Genomic DNA, 21059 nt, shown 5'->3' with positions numbered 1-21059 from the left:
CTTTAATGCATCAATAAATGCTAGCAAGGAGGTGGGTGAATTGCATATTCTCATGTAAAGGTACACAGTCTGGGTGCAGAATCAGCTCTAAACAAAATTCAGACAAGTGCCAACTGAAAGCCATATTTAATAATTTAATTTCACCATGCATAAACCATATAGAAAATACTTTACAGCAATGACAATAAAAAAAACATGATTCCAAAGTATCACAGATCACTGAAGGCTCACAAGTCGTCATTGGGTTAGTCCGATGGTAGTTAGTACATAGTTAGGGAGGAATAAACAATGTAAAGTCAACATAACAGTTAAAATTAAGAACACACGCAAAAACCAAAACATATAATGTTAGAAAAATGCTGATGCTACTTTTATGGTACATCCACTTTGATTTACACTCAACCCAGCATGGGCGCACTTGATTTTTACAACCCTAACTCTGTGGTCTTGACATCTGGTAGGTCATCACAGAGTTGCAAAATGAAGCGCACCTGGAGAAGGTAATCAGTGACCCCCGACAGAAATGGGGGTAGAAATTAATAAAAAGGGGACTAAGTGTGTGTGTGTAAGCTGAGGTGAGGGTACATGCAGAAGGCATCCACCCTTTTCAAATGGCACTAGTTAAAAAGGAAAAATCATAGGAAAAATACACTCCTTCATATTACAGATTGGCAACATCGTCACACAATTAATACTGCTGCGTCGCATCAGAGCATGGTCAAAACATCACAGCAACCCTTTCAATATGCAACGATTAACCAGCAACTTTCTTCACATATCTGAAAGACACATCTGGGTGACATCTGATGACAATACCTTGTATTTAGGTAAAATCTCATTTGCTCAGGTTTTCGCTGTCTGAAGTGAACAGACGTAAAAGTCATAATATGGCCTCATCAGAGAGAGAAGCACCAATACCACCTTCACTGCAACAGTGATAATTAACATTTTTTTTGCTTTAATTTTTGGGAGGGGGCACGCTATTAAAATTTCAAATAATCTGGGGCTGGAGGATCCGTGCTTTGAGTATCTGAATTATGCCACTTGGGCCAATAAAGATGACAGGCCTTGAAATTTGTAGTGTGTTTCAATCTGTTGAATTGCATCCAGACAAGCGATCAAGAATATCAATTAGTATTTTGAGCAGGAACTCTGCTTGGTAACACTGCGTAATTACAATACAGCTTCATACAAACGTCAAACCAAAGCAAAGCAAAACAGTTTCACATACAGTATTTAAGTTTTCAAGTCACTCGTCACGGTTCCTCTCTTCACCATCTGCCTCTGGGGTGATGTATGTCGCTGTCCAAATGAGAACTGAAGTGAAATACTGCAGAAATGTTCTCAAATGTTCCCTTTAAATGACACAACACTGTCGTAAGGTTTTCACATTCAGAGACAAAGCAGCAGGCGAAGAAGTGAGAAAACACAGGATCGGTTTAGAGACAGTGAGAAAAAGATCTTTAACCTTTTAATTTACAGCTCCATCAGTTCCATTGTTGTACTTAATCACACTGCAGAGCTGGAGAACTAGACTAACATTTCTTTAAAAAAAAGCTGATAATGAAATGAAAAAGGGTAAGTGGGCATTGCTTCTTCTATGATAGCAACTAAAACACTACTTAGATGTTAGTGTAAGATTAAATCCCATTTCAGCCACTGGAACAGAAGAGGGAGCTGCAAAGTAAAGAGCTTTAAAAGAGGAATGAAAACACATTAGGTCCAAGTCACTTAAGTTCCATTCAGAGGAATGAGTGCGTGTTCTGGGTGAGTGATTCACTTTTTCCATTCATTCATTCATCCAGCTGTCTACTGCTGTGAAGTCAGTGCTTCTTCTTCTCCTCGTGAGGAAGATTAAAGGGATACCTTGACGCTACAGAAAACAAAATCATTTCTTCCCACCAGAATTTGAGGAAAACATCGGCCATTACATTGATGAGAAAGCAGCATTATTGCATTTTCACTGAAACCATTCATGACCACTTCGTTTTTATAGGGAGCTGATTTTTTTTTTTTTGCTGAAGAAAAATAGAAACTGCCAAGGCATCCATTTAAGAAAGAGAAGATATTAACACACAGATGGATCACACAGTGTTTCCCCCACATAGATAAAATAATGTTGTTGCAACGCTACTATGAAGTTTTCCTTACGATACAGAACATATTTCTCTTTTCTCCCAGCTCGCTAAAACAGATAATTGTTTATTTCTATTAAACAAGGCAAGAAAATTGTCATTCCAAGTATTTAGTGTTCCAGTAATTGATTCTTGTTTCGTAACTTGACACATTTTTATCTTCTGTGGAAGTTTGACAAATGTTTCACTAATGTCTTCCATTTAAAATGTAGGGAAACCACTGCATCCATCCATCTATTTGTCTCCACTATGTTTTCTTTTTTGTAATAGTTCCTTCTTTGCAAATATTTGAATCCTTCATTGTTCCTTCCATCCACTCCTCACAAAAACAGGTGGTGTACTTTTTGTCCTCTCTGGCAATGCTCCAGGTGTCTTGCATGGTTCTTCTTCATTTTCTTCCAAAAAGTCACTTTTTCTTCCGTCTTTTCACAGGAGGACAAAACATACAAGCATCTTCCCAACCTGTCTGTCCTTCCTCTCCCCAGTCCTTTCCTTCCCGTCCTCTTAGAACAACACGTCTTCGTTGGTAATGAGCGTTTCCACCACAAGTCTCTGGTATCGGATGTCGTTCAGCGCCGTCATGGCGTCCAGCTCGGGGGCCCTCATCAGCGTCGGGCCGAAGACGATGCCCAGGTTCTCGCTGGACATGAGGTTCTCCTTCTCGAGCTGGGTCACTCTGGAAGCAGAGAGGATGGACAGCATGTGTCAGCCCTTCTGACCACAAAAGCAGAAATAAATCTTGATCTAGATCTGATTTAGCTACCACAGCTAAAGGGATGGGATTCAGTGAAACCGTGAGTTTTGCGTTCAGACCTCTTGAGATGAGCCATGAGGTATCGCAGCGTCTCGCAGTGAGCTGGCGGCAGCAGCTTCAAGGCCTCGTGGAGAGACTCCAGACGTTTTTCTGTGTCTGTAATCTCTGCAACAGACAAAAATGAAGACAGAGTGAAGGAAAAGTGTTCCAGGAGCTGTAAATGCAGGCTGTCCCATGCGCTTCAGCAACACTTATTATCATCTAATAATAATTTTAAAAAAGACCTGACAAAACACATTTCACCCACATCTTTCCTGGATTTGTAGCATACGCAGGACACACTGTCCTTGTTGCCAAGTGCCTTCAAAGCTCAGCTTGGCTTCTAAACTGTTCTTCCATTCATTCTTGCATCTTATGTAAGAGGGTACAGAAAGCGTGGAGACCTACTTGCAGTCTCTATGAAGCGTGGGTAGGCATCGTATGTGATGAGGGGAATAGGCAGCTCTCTGAAGTAGAGTTTGAGGGCTCCGGTGATGATGTTGATGTCCTCATAAGCATTCGAGGAAATATCAGCCTTCTCTCCGTCTGTGGAGCAAATCAGTCGATACATCACCCAAACAAATCAACGAAACGGTAAATCTGATGGTTGCAGTGAGAGGGAGATCGAGAAAAATGAAAAAGAAACCCAGAGATTATGGTTTTATGGTAACTCCATTGATATTTCACTGATCCTAAAGAGGAAATTCTTTTGGAAAAAACACTCACCTCTGTCAAAGGCCAGCTTGACATCTTCAATCAGCTCACTGAAGCCTGATATTCTGTACAAACCCTCTGACTGAAGACCTGAGACGGGACAAGGAGAGCCACCATTCAACTGATGATTTCACTGAACTTTAAGTCTTCTTTTAAAGCTGACAGTTTTAATTAGTGGCTACACTTCTGGATAATTGATGTATAAACATATTTTATTGGAAGATGCCTAAATTCCAGCTTCTACACTTAGAACATTTGCTTATTTTCTATGTCTTACAAGACATATTTTTGGGTTTTAGACTGCTGGTTTGACAAAAGAAGACTATATTCACTAATATTGTATTACATGTTGAGACTAAAGGATTACTGAATAGAGTGAGAAAAAATGGATAATAGTCAGTGATGAAAATGATTGTTATTACAGTACTGCTGTTTACTCAAATGGCTGATTATTCTGTTGACAATGGTTTCCTCCCTGTTGTGCCAATGCAACAGCTTAAGTAAATTAAACTGAAATAAATACAGAAATAGGGAGTTAAAAAAAGACAATATAGAAACAAAGAGAGAAGGAGGCAGTGAAGAGCGATTCAGAGAAAAAAGAAAAACACTGCAACAGACAGAGTGGGGGATGAGAGGTGAATTGCTCTCCTGCTCCAGTCAGATTCAATCACGTCAAGTCAGTTTTCTTTATTGATTTCACGTATTATTTTCTCTCAGGTCTTGAATCGTCGTCAATTAAACCCTGTCTCTGGCAGCTACCCTATGACCACTCACATCCCATGGGGGAAACGTGGTAGCACCCCCACTCTCACGCGTGGGAGTTATTCTGCTTGTGTTCACCTTATTGCCATTGTGATGACAGGCAGACACACACATCTTACATACACATGCTCGCCCTGTGGGTGTTCTCTCTTTCCCTTTCTTACGGTTGCAGCAAACAACACTTGCAATCTTTTTTTTTTTTGGCAGCATTGTATCATCACTGACTCACACACACATTTACACTCTGGCCTTCTCTGGCTCACCTCTAGCCTCAAGTTCCTGAATGCACATGTCGACCACCATGGGTCTCTTGGTGTTGTGTGCTTTGACCAGCGTGGTGAGGTCGCAGCTGTACACCTTCTTGACATGCCGCAGGTCTGGCTGGCAGTCGTTCGGCACGACTTTGGAGCACTGCTTATGGACGTTCAACCCACAGTCTGACAGAGAAAAATATGAATTTGATCAGTTTTTAAAATAAGTCCACTCTTGATCTGAAAATGGCTCTTTAGCATCTGTTGTGGCTGTAATAACATAAATGTGTGCAATCAGCTTACTACACCGCTTTACCATCAAACAGCAACATCAGCATCATGTAATTTTGTCCATAAAGTTTCAATTAAATGTAGGTGTTGCAGAGGCACAGTTCATCACGCACACACAGTAATAATCACACCGACAGTGTGTTCTTTGGCACAAGATTGAGTGTTTTAGCATTTCAAAATCCATGATGCACTGCAGATGAGTCAACAGCAAAAGTGAATAACTTTAAGCCTGCTGTCCCAGTTTTGAGTCACGGTTTAAGAGGGAGGAGGCGCAACATGTTTAACACAGTGGAGGAGGTGAATAGGAGCAGATCTTGAATCTTTTTTGGATATCAGAACAAAACAAAGATGACTGATGAATACCAGCAGGCTTGAGAGAAGCATGTTGCACACTGACGTGTGTGTAAGTTTGTGTGTTACCTGCACACTTCACTCCCTGAGCGATGAGACCCCACATGAAGTTGGCACAGTACTCACACCAGTGGGGGCCTCTGAATGTATGCACCTGGTTTAAGAGACAGAGGCGCAGAAAAGGGGGGGCATTCGATGTTTAAAAGGCAGCTTTTATACATGCTTGTTTGTCACAGAATTCACGGCAAATATCAAAATCAAACAGACACAATAACAAATAGAAATAAGCATAAATTCAGTGTTGCAAAAAAATTAATATTTGCCTACACGTACACTGAGAACAAGGTGAGCAATATTCATGCAACCATGACTGGGTCAAGTAATACCTGAGCACCAGCAAGAATCTTTATTATAGACCAACAGGCACTGACAAAAGAATGATGGAGACACAATGGGAGAGCTAAAAAGACATTTATGGAGAAATTATAGTGAGAGCTGAGTTTTAATCTGTTCCTTTATTGCATAAATTCTACATAATGAAATGCTAATAACCTCACAGTCTGCTTTGTGTGTGTGTGTGTGTGGCTGTGATTGTCCATGTTTCCCCTGTGTGCTCTGTGGCTCTGACCTTTGTGCTCCTCACTAATGGCTACTTGTAATATGGAAATCTGGGGAACTAAAGCACGAAACAGAAGCTTAAAGCCTGAGATGTAAATGTGAAATGTGTGTTTCTCTGCGTGTGTACCCTAACACTCTGCTCTGCTCTCTGCTCTCTAAGGTGAATGTGAATAAGACCCCATGAGCTGAATCAGCGATTCTGGCGTCATTCACAAGACACACACACACGCGCACACACACACACACACACACACACACACACACACAGGCTGCAGAAGCAAAGGAGCGGCTCACCTTGAAGTTGTGGACCTTCTCGTACTTGGGCGCCAAGTCGCTCTCCCTCAGGGTGGCCCGCCGCACCAGCGATGTGAGCTGCGAAAGGGCAAAAGATCTGATTGGTTGCCAGAAGGTGGAAGCAGGGGAGGTGGGTTTGGAGGGGGCTGGTGCCTGGTTGAGACGGGTTCCCGAGCCCGTGCTGCGGTCTGATGGGACGCCGGAGACCGGCAGGGAGGGAGCTGAACCAGCACTGGCGTTCAAGCCGAGAGGTGCGGTAAACAAAGAGCCCTTCTGGCCCGTTTCCTTCTCGGCTCGCCTGAATGTTTGCTTTTTACCTCTTTTAACGACGTAGGACTCTCGGCTCGGCATTGTGGGACCTATAGTAATTTAACTCACACTAAAGGTTTAAATCAGACGCTGGCTCTGACACAGAAACCGGAATCCCGCTAATAAATTCAGTTAGCCAATCAGACTGCCAAGGAATACGAAACTGAAAAAAGGAAATACTAAAAAAAAAGTATAATCAATAAAAACAGGAATAAGTATAAAACAGCACAATAACTACACTCTCAAATCATTTCAGAGCTCCATCTGACAACAACATCCCAAACCGAGGAGCCAACACAGGACCAATCCTGCTGTCTTAGCACCACAAAGATCAGCCAATCACATCAGCTCTGCATACTGATGCTGGCTGCATGGTGCAATTCCAGATCACAACAAAAAAACAAAGCCAGCCAGCCAATAAAAACCTGTCTTGGGATGCAGAAAATCAAAATCTGTTTAAAAAAGTTCACTTAAAATGATTCAATAAATCTTCACTTCTTGAAACGTGTGTCCAAAACCCTTCAAATAGGATTGATGCAGCAGAATGAGCATTCCTGTCTCCCGGTCTCGTGTAGGTGAGCGCTCCAGCCCACATGGCTGTGTGTGTGTGTGTGTGTGTGTGTGTGTGTGTGTGTGTTAATCCGCTTTCCCCTCCACACACTTGCCAGCCAGAACCGGCGGAGGAGGGAGGTGACAGAGGCGGAGAGAAAGAGAGAAGAGGAGGGGGAGGCTGAGCTACGGTGCAGTAATGGATGAATTTAACAGGTCACATTGAGAGGAGAACGAGCCAATCGGAAGACAGCGATTCTTGTTGTTCGTCACCAAATCTGCCACCTCAATTGTCCCAGGAGAGAGGGAGAAAGAGGGGGAGAAAGAATGAGCTGAGAAAACAAGCTGCTATTTCATTCATTTGCTCTCACTTTTTGATCCTCTTTGCTTCCCCTTACTCCTCTTTTGTCATTTTATCTGCAACATCTATTAATGTTTCCTCTGATATTTCCCAGTCTCTCTGATAACTGCCCACTGTAAACAACAGTACTACTGTCTGGTTTAGGTGTGTGTTTCTTGCTTAGAAATAGAACAAAACCAAATGTGCTTGTCCTTATATGGCTCTGAAATTAAAAGCCCTGGTCATCCATTACCCTCCATCATATAAGTAACATGAAGTAAAAACAGTTTAAGGCAAAATTTTCACTTAAGGAGTGCACTTTTTTTGAGAGTTCTGGTTAAGTGCTGCCTCAGGCGGGAGGATGTCTGGACTTGTCTTCTTCATTTTTGGGCTGCACAAACTGTTAACAAACAAGCGGTGGGACTGCATTTAATCCTGTTACTCTGTGAGAGATTAAAAGCTTTGAGATCTGTTTTTAGATATTTTACATTCAGATACTGCGAATCTTGTTTTGTGGTAAAGTAGTGACATTTTACCATAAATACAAACAAATGTGAATTTAGCTGAGTTTTTAACACAAAATGCCATTGTTAGGAGCAGCCACATATAATCAGTAATCAGAAGCTTTCATATACAACACAGTGAATATGTATGACTGGTCATGGATATTTAATGCATGGGGATGGTGGGTTGGAGAGTGCTGAACAAAGAGCATTGAAAGGCTGGTTATGCTTAGCAAGCTCATATACGGATGGGGCTATCATCTGTGCACTTTAATCTCCTAATGTGCACATTTTTAATGAGTTTGTGGTTTTTTTGTGTGTTTTCTGTCAGATTGGTCAGACTGAAGCCTCCCTTCTACCCTCACCAGGACAATTCTTGTCACCATCCAGTGAATTCATTCTCAAAACAGGCCTTAAAAAATAAAATTTAAAAACCCCAGCTGGACCACGTCTTTATCACCCCCACAGGGGCCATAAAACTGCATTCAACCCACAATCAAAGGTGAGAAGTTGAATGAACTTATGAAATATGTATTTCTTGTGCGCTTGTCTTCCATATAGAGAGCCACCTCTGGTCTCAATGTCGCAGCCGTGCTGCTTTGTCTGCAAATCCAGCCAATTATGAAAAGCATGCACGTACACAGGCCCACCTCAATTACACACATGCAGACAGACAGACAGACAGACAGACACACACACACACACACACACACACACACACACACACACACACAGACAGTGATGTATGAGGTGCAGTGGTGGTCATGCACTGCAGGTCATACAAGGCCTCTGGAGGCTCAGTACTGCTGTAGCAGATAAACATTGCACACAATACTTTGTTATGAGCCTGTTGGTGGGTGTTTTAACTGGACTGTATTACACACACTCACACTGTGTGTGTGCGTGTATACACAAGTCTGAGGATTTTTCAGCAGTTGTACGAATGGATCTGCATCTCGTACCTCATTCTCATTCAACCACCTGCACAAAACACACAGCTGCAGAACTGAAATTTACTTTAAATGTTGCCTAGTAATTAGCATCCAAGTTAGCTCCTGCGTCATACAGAAACCTCACATGTGCCGCCTATAGGACAAGTATCCTGCCTACTAACCAAACTAACCATCTCACAGCTGAACGGAAACAAATGAGCCTGAATACTGAGTAGTTGGCTTTTGGGAGATAGAAGGTTTCTGCAGGCAAACTGCTGTTATGTAATTTTACTGCAGAGCCCTTGGCTGGAGGCCATCTCTGCTCTGCAACCATCCTCCTCCTCCTCCTTCTTTCACCATGTTCTTCCACTCTCATCCTTCCATCTTAGTACTGTACATACAGCAACTTTCCTCACCTTTACCCTTATTCTAACTCTGCAGGGTTTGTTCACAATCCATGATTTACAGGCCCTAACCTTTAGTTACAATACATGCATCTATAATTTTTCAGACTTTTTTCACTTTCTGGGGACTGTTAAGTTATTTTGCATACTGCCCACTGCATAAATCCACTAATTTTCCACTTACAAATGGCCCTCCTCTGCTCAACTGAAATACAAATTTCTAACACTTTCTATTTATGTCTTCTGGATTAAGGCACATACATTTAAAAATGAAAATCCAGCCCAAATTTATGCATCTCTCATTCCTTCTCTGGATCAATCCAATCCAAAAAACAAGGTTCACGTCAGTGCTGTTACTCATTTCTTACTCTACATTTCTGTATTTATTACTGATCTCTCTTTTGAGATATGAATGACTAATTATTCACCATTTCATAGTCTTACATTACATGCAAAGGAAATTAGAAAAACACCCAGTTTAGTATACTTGATGAATGATTCTCAGTCTAGTTCTTTTTAAGGGCAAATTCCAAACTGTGTCTTCCTATATGTCATATTATCTAGCTTGTCCTCTGTGCCAACACAACTCCATTTCTTACCCCCCAAAAAATCCCTAAGCCTTCTGGTCAGTTTGCCAAAAACACATGTTAATTGGAGAATGCTTTTGGCCTGAATACACAGCTTTTATTGCAAAAATCCAGATACTGGCAGAGAATGATGAGCTTTGAAGAAACTGATTGGCATTGGGTTTTTCAGGTATTGCCATAACAACCCCTTGCCAATGTACCAGCCAAAACCCAACATTAATGCATGCTCGCTTATCCTCACCCTCTCCTCTGCATTACGGTCTTCTTTGGCTGGAGCGGGTCCGTCCGGGGCCTCTGGGCTGAGCGGTAGGTGTTTTTTCAGGGTGGGCTCCTGGTTCAGGGTGGTGTAGCCCACATGTTCATAGATGGGGTTTATGGTCATCTTGGCGATGTACTCCGCTGCCTGAGAGAAGAGAAGGTGACCGAAAATATGACGACTGCAATGTTTCCAACTGTCCCTGGACTCAATCTCACAATCTTAAAGCACTGTTTAGTCCCCCTTAGTATTTTCCTATTGTCTGACTAAACAAATAAACACTTAATAGGGAGTGATCTTAAGAAAATTACAATGATCCTTCTTTCTTCAGGCATTATTTTTAAGGAACCCAGCCATTCAGATGATCAAGTAAACATGCGACAATCAAAGGCTAATATGCAAGTCAAGCTTTTCTTAACCTGGCAAACATGGGCTGAAAGCTGGAAGCTTTAAATGCTTCAATTCTATAAAGTAATCATCCATAATCAGCATTTAGCTTTACTGTGATTCAGTGAACTATCCACAGCTGATCAGTGGGTCTAGCTCTCTGGACGCACACACCTTTGTCTCAATGTAGAGTGTGATGAGGCCGTCTGTGACCAGGTCGTGGATGGACTCGAACCTCTTCTCTCCAACAAAGTGCTTCCCGTCATGGTAGAGACGGAAGTTTCTCGTCTGGTTCCCAAACCTAGAGGGAGTGGAGGAGGAAGCTTTAGCATTGTCTAGCGGAGGACTGGATCCTGAAAGTCAAAACCATGTGATTGTGTTGAGTAAGACGCCAAACAGGCAATAACCTTTTTAATCCATCAGTCATTATGGTTCATGCATTCAAAAACTCATCAGCTGCTTGTATTATTTAGGCACAATAGACTCTTGAAACAGTGGCTGGTTTTCGACCACAGACAGAGGACATTAGAGGCAACATTTATCAGCATCTCAGTTGGACCATTACAATCTTAGTTTAATTTATTTTTTATATAAAATTTGAGACTTAGTGGCTTTTTGCTTCAAAGAGCATGAAAAGGGAATATAGGAGGCTTCAAAGCAAAAATAAAACAAAAGAATAAAAAAGAGGCTTTATCAGACCCAACCTAAACTTACATTTTCTCTCTTTATACACAAAAATACTGCAGAGCTGCGACAGACAGACCCTGAACTGGGCCAACGTGTTATTTGCTCCTCAGTGGATCACAACGAAACCACCGCGAGATACAGGAGCACCACTAGATCATTAACCCAAAATCCAACCTTTCCTTTTCTGCAAACCCAGAGCGGAACACTAGTTTATGAAGGGGGTATTTATGGAAGGTAATTATAACCACAGGGATGAGAGAGAAACTTGTGCAGGTGGAAGAATGACATGACTATGAATAGAGCAAACTGACCCAAAACCTAATTCAAATTATGCCGTGCACCCATTTAAAAGTGTGACACCTACGCTGAGAAAATGATAGGTCATATTCAAGTAAAACTGACAACTGACATGCTATAAGCTAACCAGGCTAAGGCAAAGTGGGCAGCTCGGTGGTACTGAGGAGGCAGGATACACAAGACTAATTTGGGCATTTAAGCCAATGAGTGTTTGGTTGGTTGCCTGTTAAGGGAGCTATGTTGGACAGCTTCCACAGACCATCACTCCCTCACACTCTGACCCCTCCCTGTGAGGAAAGGCTCTGTGGAAGACAGCACGTGGAGCCATGTGAGTTTAGATCTGAGCGCCTCTGAGCAGCTTATAGCTCAACTGCTGCCTTTAAACCCTCACACCTCACAGCACCTGGGCTGTGAACGCACGGACGGAAATGCTCAGCATTCACACAGCGATCACAGCTTCTCTTGTCTTTTCTTGTCACACAAATAAGTGCAGACAGAGAAGAAGTTGGCGGAGGTCAACCAAGTACGTACAAGGTCTCAGGGGACTGACAGGAAGTAGAGAAGCAGAACGCATGCAGCATGGGCATTTCTCCAAGATAATTTTTACATAATAATTTCATTGCTTATTCCTCCAAGGACCCAGAAATATTAAATGTTTCATACAACAAAAAGAACACATTAAGTGTCTCAAAACATAATTCATGAAAACAAAATTGGCCTGGGCTTGAATCGTTGTTTTTCTCCAGACTGATTGGACTCTTGGACTATCTGCGGTGGATCAATTTCTCAAACATGTACTGAAGTCCGTGGTCCAGTACTTAAGCTTACGCATCCACTGGCACCACTGAGCTCACATTTGTTCCTGATTGTCTGAATCTCCCTTAAATCAGCTAAATGCACGGACACAAGCGTACCGTAGAGCCAGTGTGTATGTTCCCGGCTGCCTCTGACTCTCTCTGATGAGGTAGCTGCCTTCGGCCTGACTCAGTAACTGGTCGGCCTCTTCTCTGGAGATCATCCCGTGGTACCTGGATATAAAATCAGCAAAAGGTCAAGATTTCTCAGACAAGAAAAGCTAATTAGTTGTTTAAATTGAGTCTTCATGACACTGGCATGAAGGCTGGACATGACAACGAGGTAGATGGATTCCAAATCACTGTTGGAGATGAACTGATGGAATGTGCCTCATATAAATCACTGATAAAGAGAAGGCTGACTTACTCTCTTCCATAGTATTTAGGTCGGTTGTCCACCTGCAGCAAAAGAAAAATATCGAGTCTGTAAAACACTTACAAGGTCGAGGCTGTTGATGATGTAGGGCAGAAGACTGACGCTCAGTAACACTTGGAACTACAGAGTGAATGTAGAAATGGGATTTCCATGCAAGCTTAAATGTTTACCCGACTAAGCGGGACAGCGGATCACTCCTCACAAAAAACAATAAGAACATAGTGTAATGCCACCGGCTCCAAACTGTACGCACAGTGTGTTCTTGCTGAGGCTCTTTGTCACATTTTTGGTGAGTGAGCGCAAGTTTGTGAGTGTGCGGGCGCAGAGAATATTGCACGAGTCAGATATAAAGCTGAGCGTTCTGTTGTTCTCAACAAAACTGCTGCCGAGCCAATAAATCAACAATGATCCAACGAGCGGTGCTGAATGTTAATTTTCACGCTCTGTTGTTTCTGCATGTATAAAAGACACAGGAAGAGAGCAAAGTCAGGGACATGTCCACTCCAATGTAGAGAGACTGGAGTAGATTTAATGGACTTAACAGTCCATATACAGACTGTATATTATATATAGCAAAAACCAAACTCCTGCCAGTTCTTTCACTCTTCAATATGGTGAACAGTAGCATCAACTAAAACCCTACAATGTATAAAATAACACAACATAGTCAAGTTGGTCAAAGAGTCAAAACTTAGGCTGACAGAGAGCCAATCATGATGGCGGATGTACAGAGAGGTGGTACATTAGCCCTCCCTTATCAGCCATGCACCTCTGGACACTGCCCAAAACTGCTCTGAGGCCTGTCTGTAAGCCATGCATGGAGCGGACAGACTAATACCCATTACTAATGCTCAATAGACATCCTTGACTGCACATTATAGAGCCTGAGCTGGAGGGAATTAGCTGTTTGGAAGAGAAACACATCTATTTTGCATAAACAGTGCATTTTGAATTAAATGATGAAATAAATTGGTACAGAGTGAAATGTGTACCTGGCAGAGCCTGGGATCAAACACATGGAACAATTATGTAAACACTGCCTGTAGGCTTTTGAACATCCTGCATTAGACACCTGTAGCAGAATATTTATTTGTTCTGCAACGACTACTGCCATTTTCAGTTTGTTTTTACCAACTGGTTTAAAAAAGCATGAATTCAGAACTCCACAGAGAGCTTCCCACTGAACAGCTCATCAGTTACAAAGATTTCAGTTATTGGTGGATCACTCCAAGACACTCAACATTCAGTGGGAGGAAAATGCCAGGTCGTAACAGAGAAAAAGCTGACATAATTCAGAATTATGGACAAACTGAAACTAGAAATAACTCCTTTGAGATGCTTTGCCCCTTGAAGAGTAAGTTGATATTTCAGTTTATTAAGGTTATTTCCAAATAAATCCCCACATTCTTAATTTCAACAACAGAATAAACAAATACATGAAAGGAATGGAGCTGCAATAACTAGTTGATGGACAGAAAATGTATCTAAACTACTTTGTTAATGAAATAATTGTGATTCTTTAGGCAAAAATGTCAGATATTTGCTGGTCTTTGCTGCTTTTCTTCATCATTTATGACAGTAAATGAATGCGTTTTGGGCTGTTGGTTGGACAGAAGAAATAATGTTCAGATGTCACTATGAGGTCTGAGAAATTGTAATAAGCTTTTTACACAATTTTTTTTTGACATTTTATAGACAATTAATTGTGAAAATAATTGTTAGTTGCAGCCCCTCAAAATAATAAAAAATGCCTGTACAAGGCAAGGAGCCCGGTGACGTCTTGACATTTGGTCCAAACCCCAAATATCTTCAATTTACAAAGATATCAAACAGACTAAAGCAGCAAAAGTTTACATATAATCAGAGGATGTTGTTATTTGATGGGTAACCTCTAGTCGATAAATCAACTTATTCAAACACAGTCTTTAATAATTATTCTTTTCTGATTCTTTTTTTTAATTCTTTGTAAATGAGTGCATTAGGTTACTCAAAAAAGTTTTTTACTCATCATAATAATGTAAGCTGGGGTCTTCCAGCCAAAGGACAGTCTCAGCTCATTAATGTCACCCTGACATGCCACAAATTAAAAAGTACCAGCTGCAGATAAGTGCATCATTAAATCACATATGGCTGAACTCCCAGCAGACAACATGGGGCTGCCGGTCGTAGGAGGGGGGCTCAACCACCCTGCCTGTCTGCCAGCCTGCTGATTTTAACTGGGTCATGACTGACTACCTGACCAGACCAGGGCATCAAAGCCAACAGCTGTTCATTTAGCATCACACACACATCCTAACATCCGTCTACCAGGCCCGAAGAGGACTGTCTTTTCCAGATTAACAAACAGACGCACAATCCCCCATTTTTTAATCCCACTTGGATTCCCACAGACCTTGCTATCCCCCCACACACAGACACACATCTGGTGTCTGCCTCCCCTGTGGGCAGAGGTGCCAGTGCGTGGCATCTGGTGAACATCAGCAACGTGTCACATCACCTGGAGGAGCCTCTACTTATCTATATCAACGACATTTATAGCACATAAAGATGCTCAAATTCATTCATATATATATATATATATATATATATATATATATTTATTAATTTTTTTTTTTTCAGGCTTCATCATCTCCTCCTTAATTTAATGGTGATGCATGTTCTACAATGACCATGGTTTAATCAAGCTGACTGTGCAGTGCATTTGCTTAAAACCTAACGTCCGTCTTTACAACCATGTGCAGTCTCTCTGGGACAATTTAAAATCGATCAATATTGATTTTTCTGCCTGCTCAATGATGCAGAGTAGGCCATTAATGCCTCATGTCTATATGGTTGATTTATTTATGCTAACTCACTGTAATACTACATGGATTAAAACTGGATTTCAAGAATAAGATGAGACATGACAGACTGATTGAAGAGTGGCTGGTTAACTATTAGGAAGTGTGTTCTCACCTCACAGGTGCAGGTGAGTCTGCGTGGGTGAGGTGCCTCCTGCTGGAGCTGGTACACTGTGGCAGAAAACACACAGCAAACCATTAGCAGAACACGCTTTGCCACCATGAATAAACAGACAAAGACAAAGACAAAAACAAGAAAAAAATGCATTATATTTCCAAGAAGATAAAAGTTTAAGAATATTCCATAAATACTTACAGTAAGACTTCCACACGGGTGGCCTGTATTCATCATGATCTGAGGACAGAAAAGGTAACTGTCTTCAACAGCTGCAAAGTTACTCAAATTTAACTTGCTGTGCTATAGTGCCCCCAAGTGGACAAGCATGGTAATGACTAGTGCTTAATTTATCCGCCTGTTCAACACTCAATGCCTCAATATGAACAACCAAGCAGAAAAGATCAGGATTCTATCATGCCCTTTCATCCCCTTTCTTATTTCAAATCAATGAAAGAACACAGACTATTAGAGAATGCAGGGGGAGCTGATAATACCAACAAGAACTGACATTTTAAATTCAATCCAACATGCTCACTGCTGGTTTCATGGAAGAGAAGCTGGTGCTGGGTAAAAGCACCAGGATTTTTGAGCAGTGACATAATCATCACAGCTGAACACTGAAATTGCTTTGTGGAATTTTGCAGTTTTACAAGCGCGATGCCAAATAAATCAGCAAGCAGCTAAACTGACTTTAGGTGTTCAGCTCCTTTATTTTCTTTAGTTTCTGTACAATTACCCTGGGATTCAAGAGTGATGATGTGTTTTTCCATGACAGAAACTTCAGAAAGAATAAATGGTGACTTCATAAATAAATAAGGAGCAGTCGACCAAATTAATCTGTTTTACAAACTATCGGTATCAGTGGAATTTGGCTCCGATAGTGGTCAATAGCTGCGCAGCCTCCACTAAAATAAGGGAAAATATGAGCTAAAAAAATGAAAAATCTCTCCCACTTCCATTTTTAGGGGAGCTCCTTCATTTGATTGTGTCTTCATCTGTCTACAGCGAATGTCTCATACTACTGGATGCATCAACCAACTATTTTTTGTGCACATTCATGACTGTTTGCTCAAGGACTTCTCATATTCACAATCACTGAAAAACTTTGTTTTATACCACCATTGATTGCTGTATTCACCATTTTACGCCATGCGTCACGACACAGCAAAAGGCATTTCCAGTAGTTAGCTCGGCTAAAAACAAGGCTATCTACTCTGTTGCAGGTCACATATGGGCCATTGTCATATCAGCTGAATTTTCTATCTTCTAGCTTTTTCCTGCTCCAAACTTTAAAACCCACTATCAGTCAACCTCTACTGTGAAGCGTATTAAGCTGTGAAAGATTAATTTACACTGCTTTGCAGAAATGTACTGTAAATGAGCTTTATCTATGATGTTTATCTTCCTTACTCTCAGACAAGCTTTTGCTGTCACCCCCCTCAGGCGACACATCTAAAATTAATTGCAGACGAGACCAGCATTAGAGCAGCGTTTTCTCGTTGCTCGTTCGGCTGCTGCAGACCATAAACAACACCGACATTAATATCAGAGTAATTGTGACTACATTAGATGCTGAGAACAATCTTCAGTGCAGAGCACTGAACTAGAGTTTGGCTGAACTCTGCAGTAGCTACTGAACATATTCACTGAAAATCCTATGATCCTATGCTCTGATTACTGTGACATTCTTGCAGGTTCAAACTCTGTACAGTGTGTGTACATTTATTCATTGACTCATTGTGGCTCACAGCAGTCAAAATTCACAGCAGTGGTGCAGAAATTCATTTACTTTACCAAGAGCCTTTGCTAACTCTGGAATCAGCCAAAAAGAATAACTTTGTTTCAGAACTAAACTTGCTCCACCAGTACATGGAAATGGACCACTTTTGATGATGGAAATTAACATGCATCTTAAGACTCTGCTGTCCTTTGGCCCGCATCTTGCAAATTCAGGCATATGCTGTGTTCCAGCTTCTCTGCATGGGTAAAACTAACAGCCTGTTTCCTGTCTCTGTGTACTCTGAGTTCACTCTACAAGCCTTATCTATTCAACACTTGTCGTCCTGGTATCCTGTCTTCAAAATAACTTCAAATCCTCCCTGGGCAAATGTCTCGCCCTCTTTCTCAAGGCAACAGTCACATTTACAAGAAACCAGACAAAACATATAGACTGCTGGCAACTCACAGCGTCTGTAACAGGGGTGGAAAGAAATAAAATCCAGTGCTTTTACTGAAGTGCTTTGAGAACAATTGTGATGCACTGGTGCTTAAGTTGAGTGTTTCTATTTTTGTGAGGATTCCTACTGTTACCTCAATTCATTTCAAAATGAAATATTGTGGGGGTTTTTCTCCGCCACAGCTCTTCTGACAGCTGGAATTTCTATCTTGGCAAAAGTATATTACAAGCAAACTTTAACTATCACAACTAAAAGTGTTATTATGTAGCAGACCCTGTCAGTCTTTTTATTGTTATATATTAGGTAATGCGTGCATACAGTGTAAGCTGCACTTTCTATGTTGTAACAGATCACAGTAAAGCTGATTTAACTGCTTTATACACAGTTGAATCGTTTAATCTTAAAAAATGAATAATATTTCTTCAACTAACCATATGATTTGCATGTAAATCTTGAATCTGCAAAGTAACCAGTAATTGTGAAATAAATGCATTGGAGTAAGAAGTTTAATATTAGCCACAAACATGTAGTGGAGAAGGATAAAGTAGCACAAAATGGTAAAACTTAAGTACCCAAGAGCTTCAAAATTGGATTTAAGCACAATATTTGAATGAAGGAACTTATAATTACGCTCTGTGGCTGCTGGACACGTTTTTTTGGCCTCTACCAATTTTTCCTGATACATGAATACATGAGAGAGACTTGATGGTAGTAAAATTACGGTTGGCCACATTGGTCAGTGGGCGATGCATCAATGTACCAGACACGACCAAGCAAAATAAATAAACACAAACACCATTAGTACACTCAGAAAAAGGCACAAAGGCCGGAATCCGAGGCGTGATGCTGCTTACCAAAGACATTTAGGGCCATCTTGATTCTGTGATATGATGAAGATAAACAATTAACCAGCAGATCCAAATTTCCAGCAAAACGGATCCACTTAGTTTAAATCCTGAAAGAGAACACGCAAAGAGGAGTGAGGTGAAAGTATTCAACCGCTGACTGTGCTGAGGTACCGTGGCTGAAGTGAAAACAGCTGACTAACGATAAACAATAAATGATGAAGCTCAGTCATAAGAGAGCTAACGTTAGCGGATTCGGTCAGCGTTACTTTGGTTGGTGGGCTGGACCAGGGATAAAACGCAACTGGCTGATGTTTTTTACATTAAGCATAAACGAAAACATTTATTTTGTAACACAATGAAAGTGCACCGAAGACGGCTTGAAACAATACGGAATTACACACTGGTTTATTAATCTAACGGTTAGCGAATAATACTCACATTCGCATCCATTCTACATTGTGGTCGCCATCTTGCTGGGTCACGTGAGCCGTCTCGCCCTCTCTCCAGGGTAACTATGGCAACGGACCTTGCTGATTCTCTTGGACGCATGAAAGACGTCGTCATTCCCGATGTGAAGTTTGGTTTTTGGGATGCTATAGTTAACTTACGTTGTGTTGCAATGTTTTATAGATATCGGTGATACACAAAATAAGCAAAGGGTTTTTTTTTTCTCATAGTGAACTAAGCAAGTTAAAGGGCAGTTATTTAGCTCGCAAGCCGGGCGTGTTCACTCGGGCCGCTCATCGACCTTAACATGAGAATAACGTAACCATCTCAAAATTTGTGAAACGGATTGATTCAGGTATTTAAAATGATGTCTGAATCAGTAAGCTCATGGCCGGTTAGCTCAGTTGGTTAGAGCGTGGTGCTAATAACGCCAAGGTCGCGGGTTCGATCCCCGTACGGGCCAATATCACTTTTCACTGTGTCACTCGACCCGTGAGGCAGTGCTGATGAAGCTAAAAGGCAGGAATAAACGTATTGGCTTAACTGAATAAATTACAGAATGTGTTTACAACATATATAGTACATCATCACACAACATGTGAAAGATATGGACGGATACAACTGATTTAATACACCGTGAAGTACTTTATTCTGTAATAAGGCAACATATTCTATGAACATGTAATATTGCATGTAAAATCGTAATCTACAAAGTTACGAGTAGCTGTCAAAAAAGTTGAATTAGTGTCCATCCACATTTACATGCGTAAATGTACTCAGTTATGATTCACCACTGCCGGCTGCTACTGCTGCTACTGTAAAGTTTCAGCGGCTTTAATGAACCTTGCCCGACAAGAATAAACCTCTGACAGGAATCTCTGGTGGCGTTCTGGGGCTTTAACCACCGTGTGGCGGTAACGTTATGATATTACATACAGAACGCTGCCTGAATTCTGAGCTAACGGTGGCTAAAGGATGCTGACGGAGGTTCCGTGTTACCTTCTGTCACACGGTTCACTATGGACAGTCACAAAGGTAAATACTTCAACGTACAACTCTACTTTTGTGTCTGAGTGTTGTCTTTTGTTCAAGAATATGTACCTTTCCACCGTCAGAAAACAGCTTGGGCGGAAGTGCGTCTTCTTCGTGTTGGGCTAAAACGGAGCGGCTTTGACTTGCTGCCCCCTACAGGCTGTATGTAATAGATAAGCAAATAGTATTGGAAATTGTGCAAATAGGTCAATGTAAAAAAGAATTTAAAAATTAAAAAAGCTATGTACAATGAATCTAAGAAAAAATGGAAAAAGTGTCTTGCTCAGCAATAATATAACTCTGCCAAAGAGTATAAAAAATAACTTCTAGTGCAAGAGGAGTGGATTATAGATGTTTACAATCACAGAGGAGGTAGATGTGGTTGATAAAGTGACACTGATTCCAGGTATTGGTAGACACAGAGGTTATTGCACAGAATAATTGTACAGTAGAGTTGTACAGTCTGACAGAAGTGACAATGGGGACACTAACGGGGCAGACGACTGTCGTTGACACCCAACGGTTGCACCCTACCCCGCTTTAATGGGGGATCGTTTGCCTCACAATAGAGTGATACCATCCTTGGTTTTGGGGGCTGGCCTCACTCAGAGGATAAATACTTGAACCTAACACCATTTCATTGGACTCTTGCTTTCCTATCTAGTATGGTGCGCATGAACTGATGAAGCCTGCTCGGATGAGAGGCGAAAAGTCTTCTAAGACAAACTGACGAGGTCCAGTTGCGAACGATTGAATGTCCTAAAGCTACAATGACCTGGATGAATGTGAATATTCACAGACATCCTCCCAGGTTTCTTATCCGGTGAAGAGGCAGCAGCGCTCTCTGCTGTCTGCACAGAGAAGTGAAAAAGCTTACAGTACCTGGTATTCCCAGGCGGTCTTCCAT

At 41.4% G+C, this 21059-nt stretch overlaps 1 protein-coding gene and 1 non-coding gene across 2 annotated transcripts; one reads left to right on the top strand and one right to left on the bottom strand.

The window, feature by feature from the left end:
• Nucleotides 1-1955: 1955 nt before the first annotated feature.
• On the bottom strand, nucleotides 1956-19180 carry LOC121627229 (N-chimaerin). Its single transcript, XM_041966014.1, has 15 exons — nucleotides 19112-19180; nucleotides 18680-18780; nucleotides 15847-15885; nucleotides 15646-15701; nucleotides 12682-12713; nucleotides 12375-12488; nucleotides 10651-10777; nucleotides 10075-10236; nucleotides 6210-6287; nucleotides 5367-5451; nucleotides 4668-4841; nucleotides 3655-3732; nucleotides 3337-3474; nucleotides 2949-3054; nucleotides 1956-2811 (listed from the first exon to the last, which is right to left on the bottom strand). Exons 2-15 carry the CDS (start codon nucleotides 18696-18698, stop codon nucleotides 2640-2642), a joined length of 1380 nt encoding a protein of 459 aa, XP_041821948.1. The 5' UTR covers nucleotides 18699-18780; nucleotides 19112-19180; the 3' UTR covers nucleotides 1956-2639.
• Nucleotides 19181-19509: 329 nt separating this feature from the next.
• Nucleotides 19510-19583, top strand: trnai-aau. The gene has a single exon. It is a non-coding gene; the product is annotated as a tRNA-Ile (tRNA).
• The last annotated feature ends 1476 nt before the right edge of the window (nucleotides 19584-21059 follow it).

This window comes from Chelmon rostratus, chromosome 24, assembly GCF_017976325.1.
Source record: "Chelmon rostratus isolate fCheRos1 chromosome 24, fCheRos1.pri, whole genome shotgun sequence".
Classification (NCBI taxonomy): Eukaryota; Metazoa; Chordata; class Actinopteri; order Chaetodontiformes; family Chaetodontidae; genus Chelmon; species Chelmon rostratus.
Note: the sequence above shows the minus strand (reverse complement) of the source record. Positions and strands in the feature narration are given on the sequence as shown.